Source organism: Saimiri boliviensis, chromosome 6 (genome assembly GCF_048565385.1).
Source record: "Saimiri boliviensis isolate mSaiBol1 chromosome 6, mSaiBol1.pri, whole genome shotgun sequence".
Classification (NCBI taxonomy): domain Eukaryota; kingdom Metazoa; phylum Chordata; class Mammalia; order Primates; family Cebidae; genus Saimiri; species Saimiri boliviensis.
This window is the reverse complement of record NC_133454.1, coordinates 90,523,675-90,550,301: the sequence shown is the minus strand read 5'-3', so window position 1 is coordinate 90,550,301 and position 26,627 is coordinate 90,523,675. Positions and strand designations below refer to the sequence as shown.

The 26,627-nt window shown below is 36.5% G+C and overlaps 1 protein-coding gene across 3 annotated transcripts in view; it reads right to left on the bottom strand.

The window, feature by feature from the left end:
• Positions 1-26,627, bottom strand: part of NELL1 (neural EGFL like 1) — an 880,670-nt gene that overhangs the window by 332,820 nt on the left and 521,223 nt on the right. For all 3 annotated transcript variants that reach the window (XM_074401240.1, XM_003919918.4, XM_003919919.4), the window contains one exon: positions 9,992-10,114. In XM_074401240.1, the coding sequence (XP_074257341.1) occupies positions 9,992-10,114 (123 nt within the window). The remainder of the gene's footprint in view (positions 1-9,991; positions 10,115-26,627) is intronic.

The window sequence follows — 26,627 nt, the reverse complement described above, 5'->3', positions numbered from 1 at the left end:
TCAAATGTGTAGAAGTGGAGAAAAGAGTAATGATACCTCATACCTCCAAAAAGCAGTGGTAGAGTACTATTCCATTTTTCTGGAACAAAGTGATCCTGATTTTATTTATGATTCAGAGTTAAATGACCTACAAAGAAATTTATTCCATGCTGTTTCAGGCTACATATTAGAATACTGACCTGTGTCTCACAAATGTTTCCCACTGGTCACAACTAGGCCAGGACACATATGAAAAGACAATGTCCTATTCAAGAGAACATGCCACACTTGGGTGGGAAGATGTATATGGCAGTATCTTGGATTATAAAGTTTGAGTTATTCATTTTTATTTTTTCCAATAAATATATATTGAGATGATCCATCTCTGTTGTAGGTATGATGGGAAATATAATAATATATACAACATATATGTCAAAAAGGCAGAGCATTAAATAAGGAGAGCAAATTACTATATGTATAAATATGTGTGTAGCATATACATAATGTTTATGAAGTACTACAGAGCAAGAAACACCATAGGTTCTAAGAGAGAAGTAATGATATCAATAAAGATGGTAAGAAGAAAAATTTCAGTGGATTTGTAATTATGCTAACAATAATATTGACAATGGCTAATGTCTACTGAGCAACTACTTTGTTCCAAACACTAAGCTAAATACTATAAATGTATTATCTCATTTAATTTTTAAAGTCACATAAAGTAGTACCCTTAGAGTTCTCCTTTAAAAATAAAGAAATTGAGGTTTAGATATATAAACTTATATGTTGAAATATGTTCTTTTATAGCCACCTTTCATAGGTGAAGATCACATAGCTAGTAAACAGAAGTACCAGAATTTGAACCCAACGTATCTTCCTCCAAAGTCCATGCCCCTAATGGTTATAAAAGAATTCTCTTTTTATCAGCAGCAACTCTTACAACAACCTCTTCAGTCTTCCATCTTAGTTAATAATTGGGTCTTCTGCTGCCCACCTAGGCAGAGGCTATATTTTTCTTTATAATTCTTTGAATCTCAGAAAAAGAGGTGATACTTTTTGTTTTCCATTTTCATTTCGAGACTAGATCCTCTTTCTCCTGCAAAGCCCCTTTCACCTGTGAAGCTCATTTTGCCCCTTCCCTCTACCTGCCCCTCTCCACTACAACCTCTCATTTAAAGTGTTTCTTCTCTGGTCATCCTTATCAGTGATTTCACCATCAATCCTAACCTCATTCTTCAATATATGACTGCATTTTATATTTTATTGAGAAAACAGAAGTTATCATATTATAACCATCTCATCTTTTCACCATCAATTCCACAGCCTCCAAAATTCTACATCCAGCTCTTTTTAGGGCAATATTCCATGGAGAGATGATCATGGGTTAAACTGAGACAAAGTTATGAACACGATAAGAAATAGCTGTATTTGAGATATTGTGAAGGGAGAGACGATAGACTTGTTGATGGGTTGACAACAAATCTGAGAGAGAGAAATCAAGGAAAATGCTTAGATTGCTTTATCTGAGCAACTTGGTGAATAGTAATCCCATTGTCTAAGATAGGAAAGAAATCGAAATTAGAAGTCTGCTATGTGAAGAAAGAACCAAGGATCCTGTTTGGCTATGCTAGGTCTGAGATACCTGTAATGGATCCAAGTGGACATTTCAAGTAGATGACTGATTATGTGACTCTGGAGAAATCAGGGAAGAGGTTGGGGCTGAAGATATAAATTTAGTAGTCATTAGCATATAGATGGTATTTAAAGCCATTATATTTGGACAGAATTAGCTAGACAAGGAAAAAGAGAAAGGAAATGTTGAGCCAGTACAGCCCTTACTGACTACAAAAAAGAATCCATCAAATAATCAAAGGAGGTACCTGAGATCGGAGGAAACCCAGCAGAATATGAGCATCTCTGAAATAAAATGTTTAGAGTAAGGAAGGATTGATGATTTTAAATGCTTCAGAGAGGTTTAGCTCCATTTAGACTATAGCCTGATCATTAGACTACCTTTGTCTTTTTCCAATTAGCTAACCAGAGCCTAGCATAGTGCCTTGTCCATTGTAAGCACACAATAAATATTTGTTCAATAATTTCTACAATGATTGCCTTGATTTATAAATTAATTCCAGCAAGCCAAAAAATTAATGATATTATAGATGGGCACTCTAAGAAGAGAAAAAAGATTGAATTATAAAACTAAAGAGAATAGGTACCTGTAAGATTCATTCAGTTTTGTGGAAAGGGAGTTCTTGAAAATATATCTAGAACCATGTTTAAGAGTTCTACTGTAAAGAGCCTTCAGTATCTCAGAATGTTGATCATCCCAAAGAGATTTAATCAGAAAATTGAGTGCCTGGGGTACTACTAATACAAAACTAAAGTAACAAGGAGAATTACAGAAAATGTGTGTTGTTCTTTCTACCTTGATAATATTATTTCAGATCCCAGAGTCTCAAGGTATAGGGAGTTGCCCAATTTGAATGTTCCGCAGAATGAGCAGGGTGGGTCAGTCACAGTCCTGCGCCTTGCCCTCCTGGGGACTAATTTCAGAATCCCATGGACAAGAAATATATTAACAGCTGAGGGCTGCATCATAACGCATCTCAGGAAAAGGGATAAAAAGCTATAATAAATATTTGGCCAATATATCAGTAAAAATCAGCCCACAGATATTTTACAGATTGGAAGGATGTGAACCGGCCAATCTACAGTCCCGAAGTCACGCTGTAAAACTTTGTTTACACTGGCTTTTCTTTGTTTACACTTGCCTTCTTAAAAGGCAAACTATAGGCAAAAGTATGTTTCTCCCAAGTGGCTGGCAGGCCTTCTTTCATTTCTTAATGTGGGTTCAGTAACTTGTCACGTCTCCCTTGTTGCCTTGGCTGTCCAGTGTATTCAGTACCACCCAGCTCTAAACCTAGATCATAATATAATTGCGGAATAACTGAATGAGTCTAAAAAGGTCAATAAAGAAGATTTTAAAATAGACATTATGCAAAAAGGAAGCTACACTTAGGCTGCTTATTGCCTCTCAAAATACGCCAAAGGATTTCATTATTTCTGATATGATTATATTCAACGTCTACTGGACATTCAATATTTATAGGCATTAAACATAAAATAGAATAAATTTTGTGTATGCAAAAGACAATGTCCTTGAATTTAAATAGCAGGTCCACTGATGATTTTCCAAAACATTTAAATACATATTACACAAGAATTTACTTCACAATTTTAATTTTCCTTTGATTTTTCAGAATAATGGTGTAGATTCCATAGTAATTAATAAATCAAGCTACAAGAGTACAGTTGATTTACATCAAATCAACTGGCCCATTCTCATTTTGCATCTATGTATTTATTGAGCACCCATTATGCACACGGTTTTATGTGGCAAAGGCTAAAATATAAATAGCTAAATTTAACAAGACATGATATATTGAATACTAGAAGCAAAACTGAGAGGACAAACAATTAATTCTGACTCAGAAGATCAAGGAAAAATGGGACTTGAGCTGGACTGTGAGGGATGAATAGGATTTCAATTGGAATAAGAGGAGGATCGAATTAAGCACTCCATATAATAAATGATCCCAAGGAGAGGGAAAGTGGCCAGGAACTCATTCATTGGTCCTAGTCTTTTGGGAGAATGATTAGTTCAATCTCAGATGTGACTGGCAAGGTAATGGGAAAAGATGATACCATAAGAGATGAGGTTCAAACTATCCATACAGAACCACATGTCACAGGGCCTTGAGTGGCTTGCTAATAAGTTTAGACTTTATTCAAAAGAAAATAGATTAAGAGAAAAAATATGTATTTTTTTTCCATCATTCCATACCCATTTAAGCATGACATTAAGGTTCTGTATACCCTTGACAAACGAATTCTTACCACTATATGTTAAAAATGTGTATCCCTGTGTTAAGAGCACTTTGTGATAACTGATGAAATTTAACTAAGAAGGGATTTTTGTCATCCACATTTACATCAGTCTTGTCTTTAGGCTTATTGAGTCAAATCATCTAAATAGTTCTAAAGAAATTTAAAATTCAAATTCCTTATAGTAATATCACCTGGTTCAATTATTTCAATATGACTCTGAAGAGAAGCTTAAACCTTATCAAAGGTACACCTCCCCCGACGTCAACCTCTATAGGTGGGAAATTTTAACTCGCTCTAATTGCAATGAGCATAGTCCACATATGCTGCAAAGATTCTTCTGACTGATTGAGTCTGACCCTAAGTCATCTCTAATCTACCTGCTTTCTGACTTTATAAATCAATCCTATGTGAGGTACAGTCTCAAATCCTTTCTTAAACTGTTATGAAATTGCTCTATAACCAGAAGAGCCCTCTTAGAAATATGCTCACAATCCTTCCTTGGTTTTCAATATGAATGTGTTTTTTACAAATGGGCCTGGCCCTAACTGAGTCAAACCCTCCCCTAATATCAGACAGTCTTGCCTCTCATCATTCTTTCCAATATTTTGTCTAAATAAAGGCACCTAAGGGCAGAATTTTAAATTGGCACCTTCCCGAATTCTTCCTCATTACATTAATCACATTTCAAAACTATGTCTAGAGTGCTGTTAAGTACTTTTGCCAAAGGCTTGCTATTCCTCTTTCTTCTTCCAACTCCCCAAATTTCATCTTCTCTGCTTCACAGCCCAGTAGTTTATAAAGTTTATTATCCTTGGTGATACCTTACTATGACAACTTACCTTTCCATTCTCCGTCTCTCTCTCCCTTTCTCTCATACTGCCTGTGAGCCTCTGGAAAACATCTTTGTACATGTGAGATGTTTAGTTTATTTGACTTATTTAATTCCGGATTGTGTTTACATCTTTAGTAAGAACTGTCACATTAATCTTTCTGTCTATATCAAACCTCTGGCCTTCTGTTTCTGGCTTTCTGTGTTTTCCTTGTACACAGTTTATCACCAGCTCATCAAACAGAAATTTCCAGGAAGCAGCTTGTCTGCACATGCACTCAATGCAAACATACTCATAATGAATGGCCTCAGAGCACTACAGGATTCTAAAGAGCCTTAGAATAAAAATTTCATCTCTATTCCTGGAGTTTCTATGGTGAACTGAATTTTACTGTAGTGATTTTCTTTGAAAGGCAGTTAATATTAAAGTTGGTTAGACGATTTCTTGAGAGAAGGGAAGATACCTGCCTCAACTTCCTTGTCCTAGACCCAATCATAGTGCACGGGTCAGGTAGTGAGAAGCTCCAAAGTGAGTGGGCCACATGAGTATACCAAGTGGCAAGATGGGCCTGAAGCTCCTATAGGGCCAGCATTCACCCCAAAATATCCCCAAGGCTAAGGGAGCAATATTAAATAGCAAATACAAAACTTCATGACGGAGAAGAGTGAGATCATGGGAAAAATTTAAAGCCTTGTATTTTAATATCTTTAATAATTAGCAAGTTTTTCCTGCTTTTTGAACAAGGAGGCTATGCTTGCATTTTTCTCTGGGTTCTACAAATTACATAGCCAGTTTCCCAGTGGATTTCTATTACTTGCAACCAAAGGAATCCTAACTAGTGCATTTGCTTTTCACATAGCTCTGTATTTTCAGTAATTCTTTATAAGCCTCTTTCACATGCGATAATACCATTTTGTAAATATTCTGTTGGTTTGGAAAAATTTGTTAAAATCTTTCTGCAACACTAAATGGTGAAATCCCTGGGGCCTTGTCTTATTTGTTTTTGCTCTTTTGGTACCCAGACACAGAATTCATATTTACTGTAGATTTTATCAGTAATTAAGACAAGAATGCTCTCAAAGATCACCACAACCTATCCACAGCTAATGACAGATAAGAGAGAAGACTTAGTCTATCGGCTACATGTTGACAACTGCCTAGGTAAAGCTCACTTTCTGTTTTGGCATTAATGCAGGACTGGGAAAGCAGATAAACACTCTGCTGCAGATAAGCCTAACCCTCATGTCAGGTAATGCGAATCTGACTTCAAACTCTTTGCAAGTGTTTTGTCCATTTAAACTCAAATGCCAAAATACCAAGCAAAACAAGTTGTATAGTTTCAGAACGACTTTAGTCTATTTATTAAATATGTGAGTAGTTTCTTAAAAAAAAAAATCTAGATTGTCATTGTGCACTCTCCTTCCTTTCTGTTTTCTCTCTAGTTTCTAGTTAGAATATAATGTGTGTGACAGATTAAATGATGAACAGCCAAGGGAGGAAGAAGAAAGAAAAAGGTGGAGGAAAAAGGAGGAAAGAGAGGGAACAAACTAAAAGCAGTTCCAGTAGTTGAGTTAAATCAGATTCAACTGTGTCTTACTCAAAATTTACTTGTGAAATAGAATAATGGCATCAACTTCTCAAGGTTATGGTGGGAACTAAATGAGATAATATATACAAACACATACATCAAGGTGTCTTGCACATACTTAGTGAGAGTTTTTGTAGCTGAACAAGTATTTTCCATCCAAAAGAAGAAAAGATGCCTTACATAGGCATCAACCACCATGGAAGCCCATCTGAGAAAATTCAAACCAGTTAGTATTGTTTTAGAAACTGCTGCCTTGTGTAATGCTTACTAAAAGGCATGTTAACTGTTTACTTCTACCAATATTTAGTCAAGTCTATGAACAAGACCATGTCTATCTAGAAAAGCTTTGCTATATTTAACACTTAAAAAGATTTAGTTCTGCCAAGAGCAATGGCTCATGCTTATAATCCCAAAACTTTGGGAGGCTGAGGCAAGCAAATCACTTGAGGTCAGGAGTTGGAAACCAGCCTGGCCAACATGGTGAAACCCGTCTTTATTAAAAATACAAAAATTAGCTGGGTGTGGTGGTGCACATCTGCAGTCCCAGCTACTCAGGAGGCTGAGGCAGGACAATCGTGAAGCCGAGAGGTGGAGGTTGCAGTGAGCCGATATCAAGCCACTGCACTCCAGTCCAGATGACAGAGCAGAATTCTGTCTCAAAGAAACAAAAAAGTCTTAGTTCAAGTTGTCTGGTTATTCTTGTCCAATTCCCACTGTAAATGTTTCAGTTACAGATGGCAAAGTTAACTATAAAATGTGCACCCTGAAATTGAGACACAAATTTGGGTACTTCAGGCAGAAAGCCATAAACTGCCATCTTCTTCCTGCTTCCATATTATAACACTAATAATAGTCTTTAGTTTGCATAGCATTTAATGGTTTCAAACACTGAATATATATTCCCTTAGTGGTTCTATGCAGTAATACTGTTGGATAAGCAGGAAAAGTGATACTAACCAAATTTTTTTTTTTTTTGAGATGGAGTCTTGCTCTGTCCCATAGGATGGAGTGCAGCGGCATGATCTCAGCTCATTGCAAACTCCCCCTCCTGGGTTCAAGCGATTCTCCTGCCTCAGCCTCTTGAATAGTTAGGATTACAGCCATGTACCACCAGGCCCAGCTAATTTTTGTATTTTCTTTTAATAGAGATGGGGTTTCACCATGTTGGCCAGGCTGGTCTGGAACTCCTGACCTCAGGTGATCCACCTCCCTCGGCCTCCTAAAGTGCTAGGATTATAGGCATGAACCACCACACCTGGCCCTAACCAAATTTTAATATATAAAAATATAAAAGTTACAATTCACCAGTAATGAAAGCAGGTGTAGAGTATCGGTAGTTAAAGCAGGTGTAAAGAGTACAAGCTCTTTGTCCAATTGTTCAGCTCCACCATATTGCCTTCCCATGCCGCCTTTATGAAACACAAGACTTTTCCTTACTGAGGTCAGCATAATTGATTATGAGAACCACTTTAAGAAAATTATTTTCCCTAACTCATAACTTACAAAGCAAGATATGTTTCCCCTCACAGTCTGTGGATACCAGGCACATTATTTGAACTCATATTTTTTCACAGCTGGACTTACAAAATTCCACGAAGGTGAAACCGTCACTTATCACAACGGCAAGAGAGAACTAGGCAAATACAAATTCACTGGACAAGGGCAATTAATATTATTTTATGAGGTAACATAATTCTGAAAAAAGTACATTAAAATCCCTATGTTGGTTCTCAGATTTATAACACCAGCATGCAGGTACCAGCAGTGGGCTTGATAATCCATGGAATTACATTAACGTTTCTGTTTCCTTGTTTTGCTTTGTAAATATCCTCAGATATAAAAAAGCTGAGCACTAGTTTACTCGCTTCATGGTACTTTAGAAAAAATACACACAAATATTCATGTATAAAAGACCACTGGAAGAAATGAACTAATAAGGAATTCATAGCAATAAGTGAATTTTCTTCTTTCACACACCCATAGGTAATAAGTTTGCACGTTTCCAGTCTTTATGCATTTACGTAAATATGTATATAGATATTTATAAATATTAACTTAGATATTTGATGACACTATATCCTATATTGTTCTGAATTTGATTTTTTCTTTTTTCTCAAAAATATGTCTTGGGTATCTTTCAATGCCATGTGTCTGTGTATGTATGCATCTGTGTGTGTGCATGTGTATAAATACAAACATTTAGAGTTTTAAACCACTGCATTCTACTCTACAAAATGCATATGCCAAAATAAATGTAATCATTCCATGACTGATGGCTATTTTGGTTGTTTCCAGTTTTCAGTGAATATAAACAATGCTGCAAAGAAACACTCTACGTACATTTTCCCCTCTTCACGAGCCTGTGCTTTTTAGAATAAATTTCGAGAGGTAAAATTGATGGAATCAATAGAATATCTACTTTGAATGTTGATAAATTTAGTCAAATCGCTGTTAAAAAATAAGAGTTTTACCAATTTTCACTCACGGTCATGTATTAGGCTTTCTGCTTGCCTCATCTTAACCAACACAGAATAAAATCAATGTTTTTAAATTCCTCCCCAATCCAGTCCATAAATATGGTGACTTAATCATTGTAAAGTATTTTTCACTCATTACTAGCATTTCATCCCTGCAGAGGAATACTGATAATGTGTTTACTTGTATTGGGGCAAGTTACTTAACCTCTCTGTATCTCAATCTTATTGCTTCTAAAATGAGGATGATAATAATACCTACTTCATAGGATGTTTTTCGGTTTCTTGTTCCTGTTGCCTATGTTTTTCATTGTGATTGTGCCTTTCCTCTTTGATAATTTGGTGAGTTAACACATAGTAAACAAGCATCTATTGTGTGCAAGGGACCACTCTAAACACCAGAGACAGCAGGGGGACAAGATCAAGCCTTCACTGTCATGAAGCTTACATCCTAGTGGGGAGGCAGATAACACAGAGACAAGCAAACACATAAATGTGTAATGTTCTGTCAGGTTGTGTTTGTGAAGGAAAAAACCAAGCATGGTACGGGCTAAGAGGCACTAAGTTTGCTGTTTTAGATAGGGTGGTCAAAGAAGGTTTCTGTGATGATGGGATATTTGAGTAGAGACATGAAAGACACAAGCACTGAGGCTGAGACAATAGCAATGCTGAAGGAGTCACAGGGACCCAGTAGGCTGAGGTAAAGGGATTGAGGGTGAGAGGAAAGAGAGGTGTCAGCTGTGAGAAGCCAGGGACCAGATGCTGAATGCCCTCATAACCCAGAAGGAGGAATTTTCATTTTATACTAAATGCTAAGGGAAGCCAGAGCACTGGCTTCTGAATTGATAAACTGCTCTCAGACACTGAGAGAGGCTACAACTGTAACTTTCCTACCCAAGCAGATATCTCAAGTGTGAACAGAAACAGGGACTACTTGCCCTCTGAGGAAAGCTCACAGGAAAGAAAAGCCAGTGTCCATAATTGAAGCTTCCCTCCCAAACTCAGGCCAACAGGCAAAGCTAAACAGAGCCATCAAGTTGTGTAACTGTGACCCTGACCCACACCTACACCTTTTTCTTTCAACTCAAAAGCTAAACCTGAAGCATTTTTCTTTTTCTCTGAGGCACAGCACCCTTGCTAAACCAGGAGCAGCAAACTCCGATACATGAGTGCCGAGAGCCCGGGCAGAATGGGGGCTCACAGCTCTCCCCCTAAGGTGGCAAGCCTACCTTTGCAGATGGTCCCGTTCCCCACGTAGCCCGGTTTGCAGGTGCAGCTGTGTCCCTGGATAGTGTTGGTACAGATGGCATTCTCATCACAGTTGTGCTGGCCACTGCCACATTCATCGTGCTCTGTTTCCAGGGTGAGAAAAAAAAAAGAGAAACACCTTTTCATAGGTTGGAATTACCGGTATTGGGAAACTTAGCTGGAATTCACCAAGTAAGAATGACAGCAACTACCACTTGTTAGTACCTTACCATGTGCCTTGCCTGAAAGTTTCTGTTGAAATCTAAACTCTGAACTAAAGATGTTATTATCCCTATGTTGCAGGTAAAGAAACAGTGTCAGAGAAGTCACACAAGTTACACACATCACAGGATTGCTAAGTGCTGCCCTAAGGCCATTGTTTCTCCCACTTTCTAAAAAGCTTTTCACACAGATCCCAAGGTAATGTTTCTCAACAGGGAGAATTTTGCACTGCCTCACCCTACAAACATATAATATGTCAGAGGGTATTTTTGGTTGCCATGATTCAGAAGAGAAAGTGATACTGAAATCTAGGGAATAAAGGCCAGGATGCTGCAAAGCATTGCACAATGTGCAGGAGAGCTCAAAACAACTAGCCAGCTTACAATGTTCGCAATGCTGAAAAATGTCCACAATGGGAAACATTCCATTCAGGTTAAAAAAGAAAAGAAAGAAAGACAAAGGAGGAAAAATAATAACCTATATGAGAGATTCCATGGCTGTAAACTGCAGAGGAAGGCCAGTGAATATAGCCTAGCAAAGGAGAATTTCCCAACAAAATTTTCAAAGGAGTACCACTGGTCACAGGAAAGGCTGGTGAGCACAGGATTGTGCTGAGAATAGGGAAAGGATTTACTCTGAGGCCTCTGTTTAAAGGCCTTCAGCAGTATAACTCTAATTCTCCACGTAGCCTGCTTTCACAGGGTTGAGAATCTAACCTCTGGGTAGCTTTCTGCCATGCAGTGATATGGTTATATATATTCAAATAGCTGTGGCATTCTTAATCCATAAGACCTAGAGGGAACCCCACCTAACCTGACAAAACAGATGAAAAGATTCCAAGTTAGAAACTAAGGTTTCATGATAATTATAATTTCCTCTCATACTCAGTAAGTTTATACAGTTATTCGAATATTCTATAAACAAACAATATGGCAAAGTTTATGCTCTTTATTCCTTTTAACATCTACTAGTATAACTTCTCACAAATTTTCAGAAGAAAAATGCAGTAGGACTACTCAAATCATAAAAAAGTTGTAAAACAAGAATAGAAATTCCAGCTATAAATCTCAAGGAAATAACACTAATTGGAGCAAAACAAAATATTCAATATAGTTTGGTAAGTGAATTGTTCAACCGATGTACTAATCAGCTGAAATATTGTCCATCTTCATTACCTTTTATTTTAATTTCCTAACAAGGGCCCAGTAATGAGAAAGGTTAAATCCTGCAAAATAGAACTGTTTTAATCATGCACACACAATAAAGGTAGGACACACACATGCATCTGATTCTTGATTTAACACGTGGGATATTTTCCAAATAAAATTTTTCTTCAGGCCTTAAAACCAACCCAAACTATCAGTGAGAAATGTGCACAGGTCACAAAGCAGTGAGAAAAGAAGAAAAGATTTATGAGGACATACTTCTAGCCTGTGCTTATGTCATCTCCAGCACACTCCAGAAATAGTAAGCCCCTGTGCATGTCTCCTCGAATTTACAAACCTATCAAGTACCTAGTATGTGCAGGTGCAATACCAGACAATGTTGGAACCATTAAAAAGTCTAAGAATTCAGACTTATACTCCAAGAGTTTTCAGTCCTCTTCCTTAAATTCATTTAATAAATAATTATTATGGTCTGTATGGGGAATACAAAGATGAGTAGATATAGTCTCTGCTACCCTGAATATTTTAATAGAGGTAACTAATTGGAACACAGAAGAGAAGTGATAAGAGTTACAAGTAGTTGACCTTATATTTTATCATACAAATGGAACATGTTTGAGAATGAAAGGGTGCTCTACTAATAATTATACTGGAATAACAAGCATAGCTCAGAATGATCCAGGCAAACTAGCATGTGTGGTCACGCCAGATAAGAGAAATAAAGATAAACTAGACTGAGTTCATTGGAGGGAAGCAATTCCTTCTAACGCAGAGAAGAGAAAAGTCCTCTTGCAAGAGGTAGTATTTGAAATAATCTTTCACGATTGGTCAAGGTTTCTCAATTAGAGTTGCTCGTGCAGGCTCAAGTTTGGAGAAAGGTATGGTTCTGCGCAGCATTCTAAAAGCCTGATCCATCCTTTACCTACTGTGTCCTATCTTCCAATACTCTTGAAGAAAATCTTTTTTTCTAATGAGGTGGAATCATTGCTGTCCTGCACATATATCAGTTTGTTCCTGCCTCTCTAGTTTTTCATGTTGTTTCCTTGACCCACAATACTCTCTCACAACATAGTTGGTTTATCTGCCTTTGCCTGGCCTTAAACACCACTTCAAACCTATACTCTCACCATGATCATGAAGGCTTACACACTTTTTCTCCAGACCAAGAATTTCATCTATCTTAGAACTTTCATAAAATTTACTATCTTTTCCTTTTTGGAGGCAATGATATCATAATATATTGCGATGTTATTTGCAAGTTTTGTCAATGCCGTTATTGACTTTGAGGAGAGGAATTGTAGCATATTTTCCACAATCTTCACTTTATCTATTAATATGTTACATAATGGTATTGAACCTAGAGAATGACAAGCACTGAAGTCAATATTTAATGTATATTATACCATTTAACTCTCGCAGTAATTAAATGAAATAAGTTTGCTCATTTTACAGTGAAGAAACTTAGACAAAAGTACTTTATGTAACTTTCCTAAGATCATAGAACTGGTAAACAGAGAAGTTCAAATTGTGAATGTAGACACTAGATGAACTCATTACTGAGCAGCTGGAAGTTAATTTGGATGTGGCTGAAGCTAAACCATGACATGTGGAAACGACATCATAATGCCAACAACGAACTGTCTTCCTGTATTCTAGCCCCCAGTTCCTACTGAGATCTATACACTTAATGAGAATACATGACCTATTCCCAAAGAACAAAGACTATAGAACTTCCAGATTTCATTTTCTTTACTTATGCCTAAGTTTTCAAAATGACCAGTATCTTCAAAACAGCGTTTAAGAGAGACAGCCAAAGAAAATACAGTTTTCTTCTAGAAATTTCACATTCCTTTCCAGTTGCTAAGGATGCTGAAAAATACATGACAAGTGCTTGTGAAAGATGGACTGGCCTAGAGGTTAAGAGTATGAAGTCCAAAGTCACCAGCCTAGGTTATAAGATCCTGGTTTGCCAATTACTAGCTATTTGAACTTAAGTAAGTTACCCAGCCTCTCTGTCTAAGACTCCTCATTATAAAATGTGGACAATGATAGAACCTATCACTTGGGATTGTTGTGAGAATTAAATTAATTAATATGGTAGATAACTTATTACAGCATGTTACAGCTAGTAAGTGCTCTACAAGTGTTAGCTATTTGATTATCATTGCTGCTGTTGCTCCTGCTCCTGCTCCTACTCCTACTCCTTCTACTAATTCTACTAATACTGGTGCTACAATTACTTGAGAACAAACTTAATCATAGCATGGTGATTACAACTGAATTGAGACAGATGTTATTAAGATGATTAAATAGAGGTGTCCAGCACTCACCTTCCCAAAAAAGGACCAAAAGCAACAGTAGATAACCACAAATCAAACTGAGTATTTAAGTTAGATTATTGGGATTCAGTAGAAAATTTATGAAGACGCTCTAAGGTACAAAAACATAGAAAGGCCTTAAAGAGAGGAAAGCAAATCATCCAGTACCAATTAGTTTCAAGCCAAGTGGGACTCACATTCTGGGAAAAAAGAAAGTGTGAGATGGCCAGTAACCATATTTCCACCATGGACAGCAGCAATTCTAGCTACAGAAGAGCCTCACAGACCTTAAAGATCCTGATCCCAACATAGGGAGCATTTGGAGTCCAAGGATCACCTGAGTCCAGGAGGTCAAGGCTGCAGTGAACCATGTTCATGCCACTATACTCCAGCTTGGGTAATAGAGAGAGGCCTTGTCTCAAATAATAATAATAATAAATTAATAATATTAGCTAAACACTTCCCAATACTTGTGAGAGATATGAACATCCAGATTTAGAAAACTAAGAGCCCCCAAATAAATTTAACCAAGGCACATTACAGTCAGACTTTCAAAAGGCAAAGATAAAGAGGGAATGCTAAACACAGTGAGAGGAAAACATCAAATCACATATAAGGATATTCCATAAGACTAACAGCAGATTTTGCACCAGAGCCCTGCATACCAGGAAAGAATGGGATGATATATTGAAAGTTCCAAAAGAAAAACAAAATGCCACCCAAGAACCCTATACACAGAAAAACTAGCCTTCACAAATGTGGAGAAACAAAGTCTTTCTCAGAGAAGCAGAAACCGAGGAAATGCTTCACCACTAGACCTCACCTACAAGAAAAATTTAACAATGTCCTACATTGAGAAGTGAATGACAATATATACATTTTTAAAATTACTTTTATACTTTCACGAAAATAATATTTATATGTAACTCACTGGTAGAGCAGATAAACAAATACAAAGGGAATGGGATAACATATTACTATTACAGAAAACCACCAAACTACAAAAATAATAAAAGAAGAAGAAAGGAACAAAGGGTATATAAAACAACCTGAAAACAATTAACAAAATAACAGGAGTAAGTCCTCATCTATCAATATCAACCTCAAATATAAATGGTTTCAATTTCCCAAGTAAAAGATATGGACTGGTTGAATGGATTTTTTAAAAGCCCTAACTATATGAAGGTTATAAGAAACAATATCACCTGTAAAAACACACACCATCTAAAAGTAAAGGGATAGAAAAAGATATTCCACAAAACTAGAAAGCAAAAGTGAGCAGAAGTAACTATGTTTATATCAGATAAAATAGATACTGAGTTAAAAAAGAACAAAGAAAGACAAAGAATGTCATTATATCATAATAAGGGAATCAGTTCAGCAAATATATATAACAATTGTAAATACATATGCATCCATCACTGGAGGACCCAAATTCATAAAGCCAATGTTACTAGATCTGAAGAGAGAAAGAGAGAGAGAAGAGACCCCAATACAATAATGATAGGGGGCTTCAACATTCCATTGCCAGCATTAAATAGATCATTTAGACAGAACATCAAAAAAGAAGGATTGGATTTAAACTAGACTTAAGGCCAAATAGACATAAAAGACATTTGCAAAACAACATATCCAATGACAAAGTATAAATTCTTCTCATCAGCATATGGAACATTCTCCAGGATAAAACATATGTTAGGCCACAGAAGTCTGAACAAATTTCTTTTTTTTTAATCTTTTTTTTAATTGCATTTTAGGTTTTGGGGTACATGTGAAGAACATGCAAGATTGTTGCATAGGTACACACATGGCAGTGTGATTTGCTGCCTTCCTCCCAATCACCTATATCTGGCATTTCTCCCCATGCTATCTCTCCCCAACTCGCCAACCCCCACTGTACCTCCCCTATTTCCCCTCTACAGACCTCAGTGTGTGATGCTCCCCTCCCTGTGTCTATATGTTCTCATGGTTCATCACCTAAAAATTAAAATCATATCAAGTTTCTTCGCAGACCACAATGGAATAAAACTAAAAATCAATACCAAGAGGAACTTTGGAAACCATTAAAAAACATGGAAAATAAACATGTTCCTGAATGACCACTGGGTCAATGAAGAAATTAACATAGTAATCATAAAAATTCTTGAAACAAAGAAAAACAGAAATACAACATATCAAAACCACCAGGGCAAAGTAAAACCAGTAATAAAAGGCAAATTTATAGCAATAAAAGCTGAAATAAAAAGAATTGAAAGATTTCAAATTAGCAATCTGATGATGCACCTCAAGAAATTAGAAAAGCAAGAAACAACCAAACCCAAAATTAGTAGAAGGAAAGAAATAATCCAGATCAGAGTAGAACTAAAGTGAATTGAGACTTAAACAATAAAAAAGATCAAAGAAACAAAAAGCTTGTTTTTTGAAAAGATAAACAAAATCAACAAACCTTTGGCTAAACTAAGGCAAAATAAGAAAAGACCGAGATAAACAAAATCAAGAAGCTGAAAATGAGGGACATTACAACTAATACTACAGAACTATAAAGAATCATTCAACTAGGCCAGATACAGTAGTTTTACGTCTGTAATCCCAGTACTTTGAAAAGCTGAGACATGTAGATTGCTTGAGCCCAGGAGTTAGAGGCCAGCCTGAGCAACATGGCAAAACTCTATCTCTACAAAAACTACAAGAATTAGCCAGGCATGGTGGCTCACACCTGTACTTCCAACTACTTCAGAGGCTGAGGTGAGAGGATCACTTGAGTCCAGGAGATTGAGGCTGCAGTAAGCCATGATCATGCCACTTCACTCCAGCCTGGGCAACAGAGCAAGACCTGTCTCAAAAAACAATCATTAGAAACTAATATGACAGCTATATGTCAACAAATTGGAAAAACTAAAGCAAATTGATAAATTTCTGGACACAGGTAACCTACCAATTTTAAATAGGAAATAGGAAAGAAATAGGAACACTGGACAGATCATAACAAGTCAAGAGACTTAAACAGTAGCAAAAAAAATCTCTCAACAAGGAAAACTCTGGGAATGGATGCCTTCACTGCTGAATTCTACACAAATTTAAAAAACTAATTAACTATCAATTCTTCTAAATTATTACAAAAACTGAAGAGGAGATAATTCTTCCTAACTCATTCTACAAGGCCAGTATTACCCTGATACTATATCAGACAAGAATATAAGAAAGAAAGCAAACAACAGTTTGCAGTAGTTTATTAATCCCTGATAAACACAGATGCAAAAATTCTCAACAAATACTAGCAAACTAAATACGACAGCACAACACAGAGATTACATACCATAATCAAGTAGTATTTACCTCGAGATGCAAGGATGCTTCAACATACAGAGACCAATAAATGTGAGATACATCACATCATTGTCCAATCAACAGATGGTCAAAAATCATATTATCATCTCAACGGATGTAGACAAACCATTTGGTAAAAGTCAACATCCCTTCATGATAAAAACTCTCAGTGAATTACAAATAGAATCAATATACCCAGACACAATAAAGACCATATATGAAAGCCCATAGCTAATCATACTGAATCAGGAGAAACCAAATATTTTTTCTCTAAGAACTAGAAAAAGACAAAGATAACAACTTTTAACACTGCTAGTCAACATGGTACTCAAAACTTTAGCCATAGCAATTAGACAAGGAAAATAAAGGGAATCCACATACGAAATGAGGAAGTCAAATTGTCCCTCCCTGCAGATGATGTAATCTTACATACTGAAAAACCCAAAACCTCCACCAAAAAGAACTAATAAACAAATTCAGTACAGCTGTAGGATACAAAATCAACACATAAAAATTGGTATATTTCTATATACCAGCAAACAAACTATCTGAGAAAAGAAATCAAGAATGCAATTGCACTTATAACAGCTACAAAAAAAAATAACTAGGAATAAATTTAATAATATGAATAAATTTAACCATGGAGGTGAGAGATCTCTATAATGAAGATTACAAAACATTGATAAAAGAAACTGAAGAGGACATGCAAAATGTAAAAGTATTTCATGTTCATGAAGTTAAATAATTAACATTGTTAAACAAACCATACTATTCAAAGTGATCTACAGATTCAATGCAATCCCTATCAACATACCAATGACATTCCTCACAGAAACAGAAAAAATCCTAAAATTTGAAGAACCATAAAATCCAAATACCCAAAAAGTAGAACTGAGCTAAAATGGTAAAGCTAGGACATCACACAACCTGACTTCAAAATATATTACAAAGCTATAGCAACCACGACAGCATGATACTGGCATAAAAACAGACACATAAGCCAATTTAACATATATTTGATATATATGATAAACCCAATGATGAATTCCTGTATTTACAGCTGATATGGTTTGGTTTTGTTTCCCTGCCCAAATCTCATGTCAAATTGTAAACCCCAGTGTTGGAGGCAGAACCTGGTAGGACATGACTAGATCATGGGTACAGATTTCCCCCTAGCTGTTCTCATAACAGTGAGTGAGTTCTCATGATATCTGGTTGTCTAAAACTGTGCAGCACCTCCCCTTTGCTCTCTTCCTTCTGTTCCTGCCATGTAAGCCATGCCTCCTTCTCTTCACCTTCCATCATGACTGTAAGTTTCCTGAGGTCTCCCTAATACTTCTTGTACAGCCTGCAGAACTGAGAGACAATTCAACCTCTTTTCTTTAGAAATTACCAGTCTCATGTAGTTCTTTTAGCAATGTAAAAACAGATGAATAAAACAACCAACTGATTTCTGGCAAAAGTGGCAGCAACATACGTTGGAGAAAGGACAACCTCTTCCTTAAATGCTGCATGCTGGGAAAACTGGATATTCATAATGCAGAAAACTAAAATTAGACCCCTATTTCTCACCGTATATAAAAATCAGCTCAAAGTAAATTAAATACTTAGATGTGAGATGTCAATCAATAAAACTACTAGAAGAAAACACAGGGGAAATGCTTTAGAACATTGATATGGGCAGAGATTTTTGAGCAAGACTTCAAAAGCACAGGCAACAAAAGTAAAAATAGATAAGTGGAATTATATTAAACTAATGCTTCTGCACAGCAAAGGAAACAATCCACAGAAGAAAATGGGACAAAATTTTTTGAAGCTATCATGTGACAAAGGATTAATACCCAGAATATACAAAGAACTCAAATAATTTAACAGCACAAAAGCAAATAACCCCAAATAAAAATTGGCTAATAATCTGAATAGTCACTTTTTTTTGAAGGCAGCAATATGAACAAGCATATTTTTAAATGCTCAACATTAATCCTCAATGAAATGAAAATAAAACATACAGTGAGATATTATCTCACCCCAGTTAAAATGGCTAATATTGAAAAGACAAGCAATAACGGATGCCAGTAAGGATGGAGAGAAAGAGAACTCATACAACGTTGGTGGAATATAAGTTAGTACAGCCCTTTTCAAAAACAGTATGGGTGTTTCTTAAACTAAAAATAGAACCATTGTATGATCCAGCAATCTCACTACTGTGTTTGTCTCAAGGAATAAAAATCTGTATATTGAAGAGATATTTGCACCCCCATATTTACTGCAGCACTATTCACAATATCTAACATATGGAATCAACCTAAGAGTCCATCAACAGAAGAATGGATTCAAAATGTGTCATGTATACACAATGGAAGACTACTCAGTATTAAAAAGAATAAAACCCTGTCATTAGTGGCAACATGGATTCGATTTGAACATTATATTATGTCAAGTAAGTCATGCACAGAAAGATGAATACCACGTATTTTCACTCATTCTTGGGACTTTAAAAATTTGAGCTCACAAAAGTAGAGCATAGACTTGTGGTTATGAGAAGCTAGAAAGATAGTAGAGAGAGGAGGATAGAGAGAGGTTGATTAGGAGATAGAAAATTATAGCTAGATAAAAAGATTAAGTTGTAGTGTTCTGTAGCACTACGGGGTAACTATGGTTAGCAGTAACCTATTGCAAATTTTTAAATACTAGAAAATAGGATTTTGAATGTTCCTAACACAAAGAAATGATAAATATTTGAGGCAATGAATATGCTAATTACTCTGATTTGATCATTACCCATTGTTTTTATATATTTAAATGTCATTCTGTACCCTATAAATATGTGCACTTATAACATGTCAGTTTTTTTTAATTTAAAAATTGAGAAATCTTTCTGTTTCCTTTATAGATAATAGTTTAGGCAGAATGGTTGTGAGCAGATAGGCATTTGAAGAAAATTAAATTACAATGCCTCTTTGCAGGTCCAAAGAAATATTTGCTTAGAATCAATTATAGTCCGTAGGAAATAAGACTATAGATTAGAAAGCTGAAAAATGCACATTTAGGATTGCTGATGTATAACCTAAATTCGGCTATCAGATATTTGGAATATCCAACTTATCAGAACAAAAAAATAATGATGGTCGCAGTAAGCTGTTTCTTCACTAATTGTAATAATAATGATCACAACAATACTTATTATTTTGACTAATATCGAAGCACTACTTTAGTCATTATCACATAGTTCCTTTCTCCTTTCTTCTCCTTTCCTGTCCATGGAAAGTCTCAGGAGGGCTCTAATCAATCCAGCCCTGTAACTGTGACTCTGGCATCAGGAGCCATGATCAATTAACACATTGCTTTTCTTAGTAAACCAATCAGCACCCAAACAGCTTCCTGACAGACATTTCAACTGGGGCTACAAATGCCCCACATTTGGGGGTCTGGCTGATTTGTGGCTTTATTTTGTTCAAAGTAACCTTTTATGCATCTTACAACATTGTAACAATGTGTTGTTACAATGTGGATATGACAAGCAGGCTTTATCTATCAGCAACATTTTAGAGATGAAGAAATTAGGTTTTAGAGCATGTAAGCCACTTTTCCTATAAGCACATAAATATCAATAACAAGTTGTACTTCTGATAATCATATGATCACCTCCTTATTCCATCTCCTACATTCTTTCTAAAACTCCACTTTACTATGTCATCTAAAAGAATTGCTACAATGTTGGCCATAGTGTAGTTAATTTTTTAATTAAAAATTTACAGATTCACAGGAAGTTGCAAAAGAATGATGACTCCTTTGTACCCTTCACCCAGCTTCCCCTAAGGTATTAACTCATTCTCATACTGCTAATAAAGACATACCTGAGACTGCATAATTTATAAAGGAAAGGGATTTTATTGACTCGCAGTTAAACATGACTGGGGAGGCCTCAGGAATCTCACAATCATGGCAAAGGGGATGCAAACATGTCCTTCTTTACATAGTGGTAGCAAGAAGTGCAGCATGAAGGAGGTGAGAATAGCCCCTTAAGAAACCATTAAATATCATGAGAACTCATTCACTATCACAGGAACAGCATGGAGGTAACTGCCATTATGACTAAGTTATCTCCCACTGGGTCCCTCCTACAACACATAGGAATTATGGGAACTACAATTCAAGATAAGATTTGAGCGGAGAAACAGCTAAACCATATCATTCTGCCTCTGACCCCTCCCAAATCTCATGGCTTCTCATTTCAGAATACAATCATGCCTTTCCAATAGTCCCCCAAAGTTTGAACTCATTCCAACATTAATCCCAAACCCAAAGTCCAAGGTCTCATCTGAGACAAGACAAGTCCCTTCTGCCTATGAGCCTGTGAAATCAAAAGCAAGTTATTTACTTCTTAGATACAATGGGGGTACAGGCATTGGGCAAATACACCTATCGAAATGGGAGAAATTGGCCAAAACAAAGGGGCTACAGGTCCCATCCAAGTCCAAAATCCAATAGGGCAGTAATGAAAACCTTTAAATTCCAAAATGATTTCCCTTGACTCCATGTCTCATATCCAGGGCACACTGATGCAAGAGATGGGCTGCCATGGCATTGAGTAGCTCTGGCTCTGTGGCTTTGCAGGGTATAGCCCCCCTCCCAGCTGCTTTTTTTGAATTGGCATTGGGTGTCTGCAACTTTTCCAGGCACACAGTGCAAGCTGTCAGTGGATCTACCATTCTGAGATCTGAAGGATGGTGGCCCACTTCTCACAGCTCTCCTAGGTAGTGCGCCAGGGGAAACTCTGCATGGGGGCTCCAACCCCTCATTTCTCATCTGCAATTCTCTAGTAAAGATTCTCCATCCTGACTCATGGACATCCACGCATTTCCATACATCCTGTGAAATCTAGGTGGAGGTTCCCAAACCTCAATTCTTGACTTCTGTGCACCCGCAGGCTCAACACTACATAGAAACTGTCCAGGCTTGGGGCTTGCAGCCTCAGAAGCACTGGGTCAAGCTGTACCCTTGCCTCTTTTAGCCACAGCTGGAGCATCAGGAACAAAGTCCTGAGGCTGCACACAGCAGGGTGACCCTGGACCTGGCCCAGAAAACCATTTTTCCCTTCTAGGTCTCTGGGTCTGTGATAGCAGGGCCTGCAGTGAAAGTCTCTGACATATCCTGGAGACATTTTCCCCACTGTCTTGGTGACAAACAGTCACCTCCTTACTACTTATGCAAAATTCTGCAATGAGCTTAAATATCTCCCAGAAAATAGGTTTTTCTTTTCTTTTGTCAGGTGGCAAATTTTCCAAACTTCCATGCTCTGCTTTCTTTTGAACGCTTTACCACTTAGAAGTTCCCAGTCATCTCTCTCAAGATCAAAGTTCCACAGATCTCTAGGACAGAGGCAAAATGCTGCCAAGTCTCTTTGCTGAAGCATAACAAGAATCACCTTTACTCCAGTTCCCAAGTTCCTTATTTCCATCTGAGACTGCCTCAACCTGGACTTCATTTTCCGTATCACTATCAGCATTCTGGTCAAAGTCATTCAACACGTCTCTAGGAAGTTCTTTTTTTTTTTTAATTTTAAAAACTTTTATTTTTAATTTTAGATTCAGGGCATACATTGTTCAGGTTTTTTACATGGGTATATTGGGTGATGCTGGTGTTTGGGTTTCTAGTGAACCCATCACCCAGTATTGAACATAGTATCTGATAGGTAGTTTTTCTGTCCTTACCCCACTCTCCCACTCTTCTTTTGGAGTCCCCAGTATCTATTATTTCTGTCTTTATGTCTGCTTATACCCATTCTTTAGCTCCCATTTACAAGTGAGAGCATGTGGTATTTAGTTTTCCATTTCTCTTTTAATTCACATGGGATAATGGCCTCGAGCTGCATCCATGTTGCTTCAAAGGACACGATTTCACTCCTTTTTATAGCTGTGTACTATTCCATGTTGTATATGTGCCACATTTTCTTTATCCAGCCCGTCATTGATCAGACACTTAGGTCGATTTTATGGCTTTCCTATTGTGACTAGTCCTGCAATAAAGTACAGGTGTCTTTTTGTTTTCCATAGGATTGATCTAATTTACATTCATACCAACAATGTATAAGCATTCCCCTTTCTCCATATCTTTGCCAACATCCATTATTTTTTGACTTTTTAGTAATAGCCGTTCTGACTGGTGTGAGACAGCATCTCATGGTGATTGTAATTCGCACTTCTCTGACAATTAGTGATGCTGAGCATATTTTCATGTTTCTTGGCCACTTGTATGTCTTCTTTTGATCGTGTCCTTTGCCCACTTTTTTATAGGAGTCTTTTTTTTTCTTCTTGATTTAATTAAGAAGTTTCTTGTAGATTCTGTATTTTAGTCCTTTGTTGGATGCATAGTTTGCAAGTATTTTTTTTTCCCATTCTGTAGATTGTCTGTTTACTCTGTTAATTGTTGCTTTTGCTGTGCAGAGCTCTGTAATTAAGTCCCGTTGTCAATTTTTGGTTTTGTTGCAATTACTTTTGAGGTCATAGTCATAAATTCTTTTCCTAAGCCAGTGTCCAAAAGAGTTTTTCTTAGGTTTTCTCCTAGAGTTTTTATAGTTTGAGTTCTTACATTTCAGTCTTTAATACATCTTGAGTTAATTTTTGTATCTGGTAAGAGGTAGGTGTCCTGTTTTACTTTTCTGCAAATGGCTAGCTAGTTTTCCCAGCACCATTGATTGAATAGAATATCCTTTCTGCATTGTTTATTTTTGTTCCCACATCTTCCTGTCTTCTGAGCCCTCTAAATTTCTAGAAAGTTCCAAACTTTCCCGTATTTTCCTATGTTCTTCTAAGCCCTCCAAAACGTTCCAATCTCTGTCTGTTACCCAGTTCAAAAGTCACTTCCACATTTTCAGGTATCCTTATAGCAGCATCCCACTCTGTGCTACCAATTTACTGTATTAGTTCATTCTCATGCTGCTAATAAAGACATATCTGAGACTGGGTAATTTATAAAGGTAAGAGGTTTAATTTACTCACAGTTCAGCATGACTGAGAAGGCCTCAGTAAACTTATAATCATGGCAGAAGCAGCAGCAAACATGTCCTTCTTTACATGGTAGCCTCAAGGAGAAGTGAGAGCAAAGAGTGGGGGAACAGCCCCTTACAAAATTATCAGATCTTGTGAGAACTCACTATCATGAGGATATGGAGATAACCACCCTCATGATTCAATTACCTCCCACTGGGTCCCTTCCATGACACATGGGGATTACAGGAATTACAATTCAAGATGAGATATGGGTGGGGACACAGCCAAACCATATTAGCGACATCCTATATACCTATAGTACAATATCAACATCAGAAGATTGACATTAGTATGTTACCGTTAACTAGTCTACAAATATAATTTAGTTTTTACCATTTTTAATCTATATTCATTTATGCATGTATGTATTATATATGTCTAGATCTATGCAATATGATCTCATGTAAAATTCACAAAACCACCATCACAATCACGGTATATATCTGTATTTGCACCCACTTGACACTTCCCCTCACCTACCCCACACTAATACAGTCAACCACTAATCTGTTCTCCATATCTACAGTTTGTCATTTAGAGAATGTACAAGTTTTTTATGAACATACGTTTTTACATTTCTGGGATAAATATCCAAATTGTGATTGCAAGGTCATCTGGTAAGAACCTGTTTAGTTTCCAAGAAAACTGCCAAATGATTTTCTAGAATGGCTGTAATTTTATACTCTCATCAGCAATGTATGAGCAATCGTCTCTCCATATCCTAATTGGCACCTGATGTTGTCACTATTTTTCGATTTAGCTATTCTGATGGATGTATAACAATACTGCATTATGTTTTTAATTTACATTTTTCTAATAGCCAATGGTGTTATCTTTTCACTTGCCATCCGTATCTCTTTAATAAAATTTTGTTTATGTATTTTGCCCATTTTATAACTGGATTTTTACTGTTAAATTTTGAGAATTCTTCACATTTTATACATATACGTTGACAATCTTAAATCGGGAAATAGAAAATCTGAATTGCTCCAAAATTCACAACATTTTGAGTGCTGACATGATGGTCAAAGTATGCTCACTGGAGCATTTCAGATTTCATATGCTTGGATTTAAGATGCTCAACTGGTAAGTATAATGCAAATATTCTAAATTCTGAAAAAGTCTGAAACCTGAAACCTCTCTGGTCCAAGAATTTCAGATAAAAGGTACTCAATCTGTATAAGGCCTATATTGTATATGGGATTTGCCAATATTTTCTCACAGTTTGTATTTTCATCCTATCACAGTCTTTCACAATGCAAAAGGTTTTAATTTTCATGACATTGATCATTTTTTATTTTATATATAGTGCTTTTAATGTAATGTCCGAGAACTCTTTCATAATCTTAGGTTCCAGACATTTTCTCCCAGTTTTTCTAATCATTTTATATGTTTACATTTTACATTTAAGCCCATGATGCATTTGAGTTAATTTTTGATAAGGTGTAAGGTTGAGGTTGAGGTTACTTTTTTTGCCTATGCACATCCAATGACTCCAGTGCCATGTGTTCAAAGGGTACTTTTTTCCATTGAATTCTTTTAATACATTTGTCGAAACCAATTTGTTATATTTGTATTGTCTGTTTCTGGGGTCTCTATTTTGTTCTTCTGATCTTTGCGTCTATTCCCCTGCCAACACAACACTATCTTGATTATAGTATCTATATAGAAAACCTTAATATCAAATAGAGAGATTTTCTTTATTCTTTATTTTCAAAATTATTTTAGTTATTCTAGTTCTTTTGCATTTCCACTTAAATTTTAGATTAAGCTTGTTGGAATTTTGATAGGAATTATGTTAACCTTTATAGTTCAACTTACGGAGAATTGACACGTTTACTACACTGAGTCATCTAATCCAGGGATCCAGTACGCCTCTCTTTATTTAAATAGTATTTTATTTTTTCCTTTAGTGTTCTTTTTTAAATGTTAAAGCATACAGATCCTATAAGTGTTTTGTTAGATTTGTAACTAGGTATTTCATTTTACTTTGGAGAAATTATGTATGATAGCAGGTGCTTAATTCCAGTTTCTATATATCAATTACCAGTAAATAGGAATAAAATTAATTTTCTGTGTCGATCGGATAGCTTGAGACTTTGATGAACTCACTTATTAGCTCTACAACATTTTTACTATTTATTGACATTTTCTACATAGAAAAATTATGTCATCTATAAATAGATACAGCTTGATTTGTTCCTATCCAATCTGCATCCTTATTTCTTTTTGTTGCCTTATTGTCTTGGCTAAAATTTCTAGTGCTATGTTGCCCAAGAGTGGTAAGAGCAGACATAAATGCTTTGTTGCCACTTTTAGGAAGAAAGCATTCAGTCTTTCACCATGAAGTATAATGTTAGCCCTACCTCATATCATCCTGTCAATGCTGGCTGGAGGTAGAGCTCCTGTGCACGAACAACAGATGTGGGGGAAAGCGGAGGGCCAAATAGCCTTGCCTTGCACTGCCTTATCGAGTCTCCATGTTGCTGGGTGGAAGCGGTGGCTCAGCTCCCTCCTAAACCCCAGTGACTT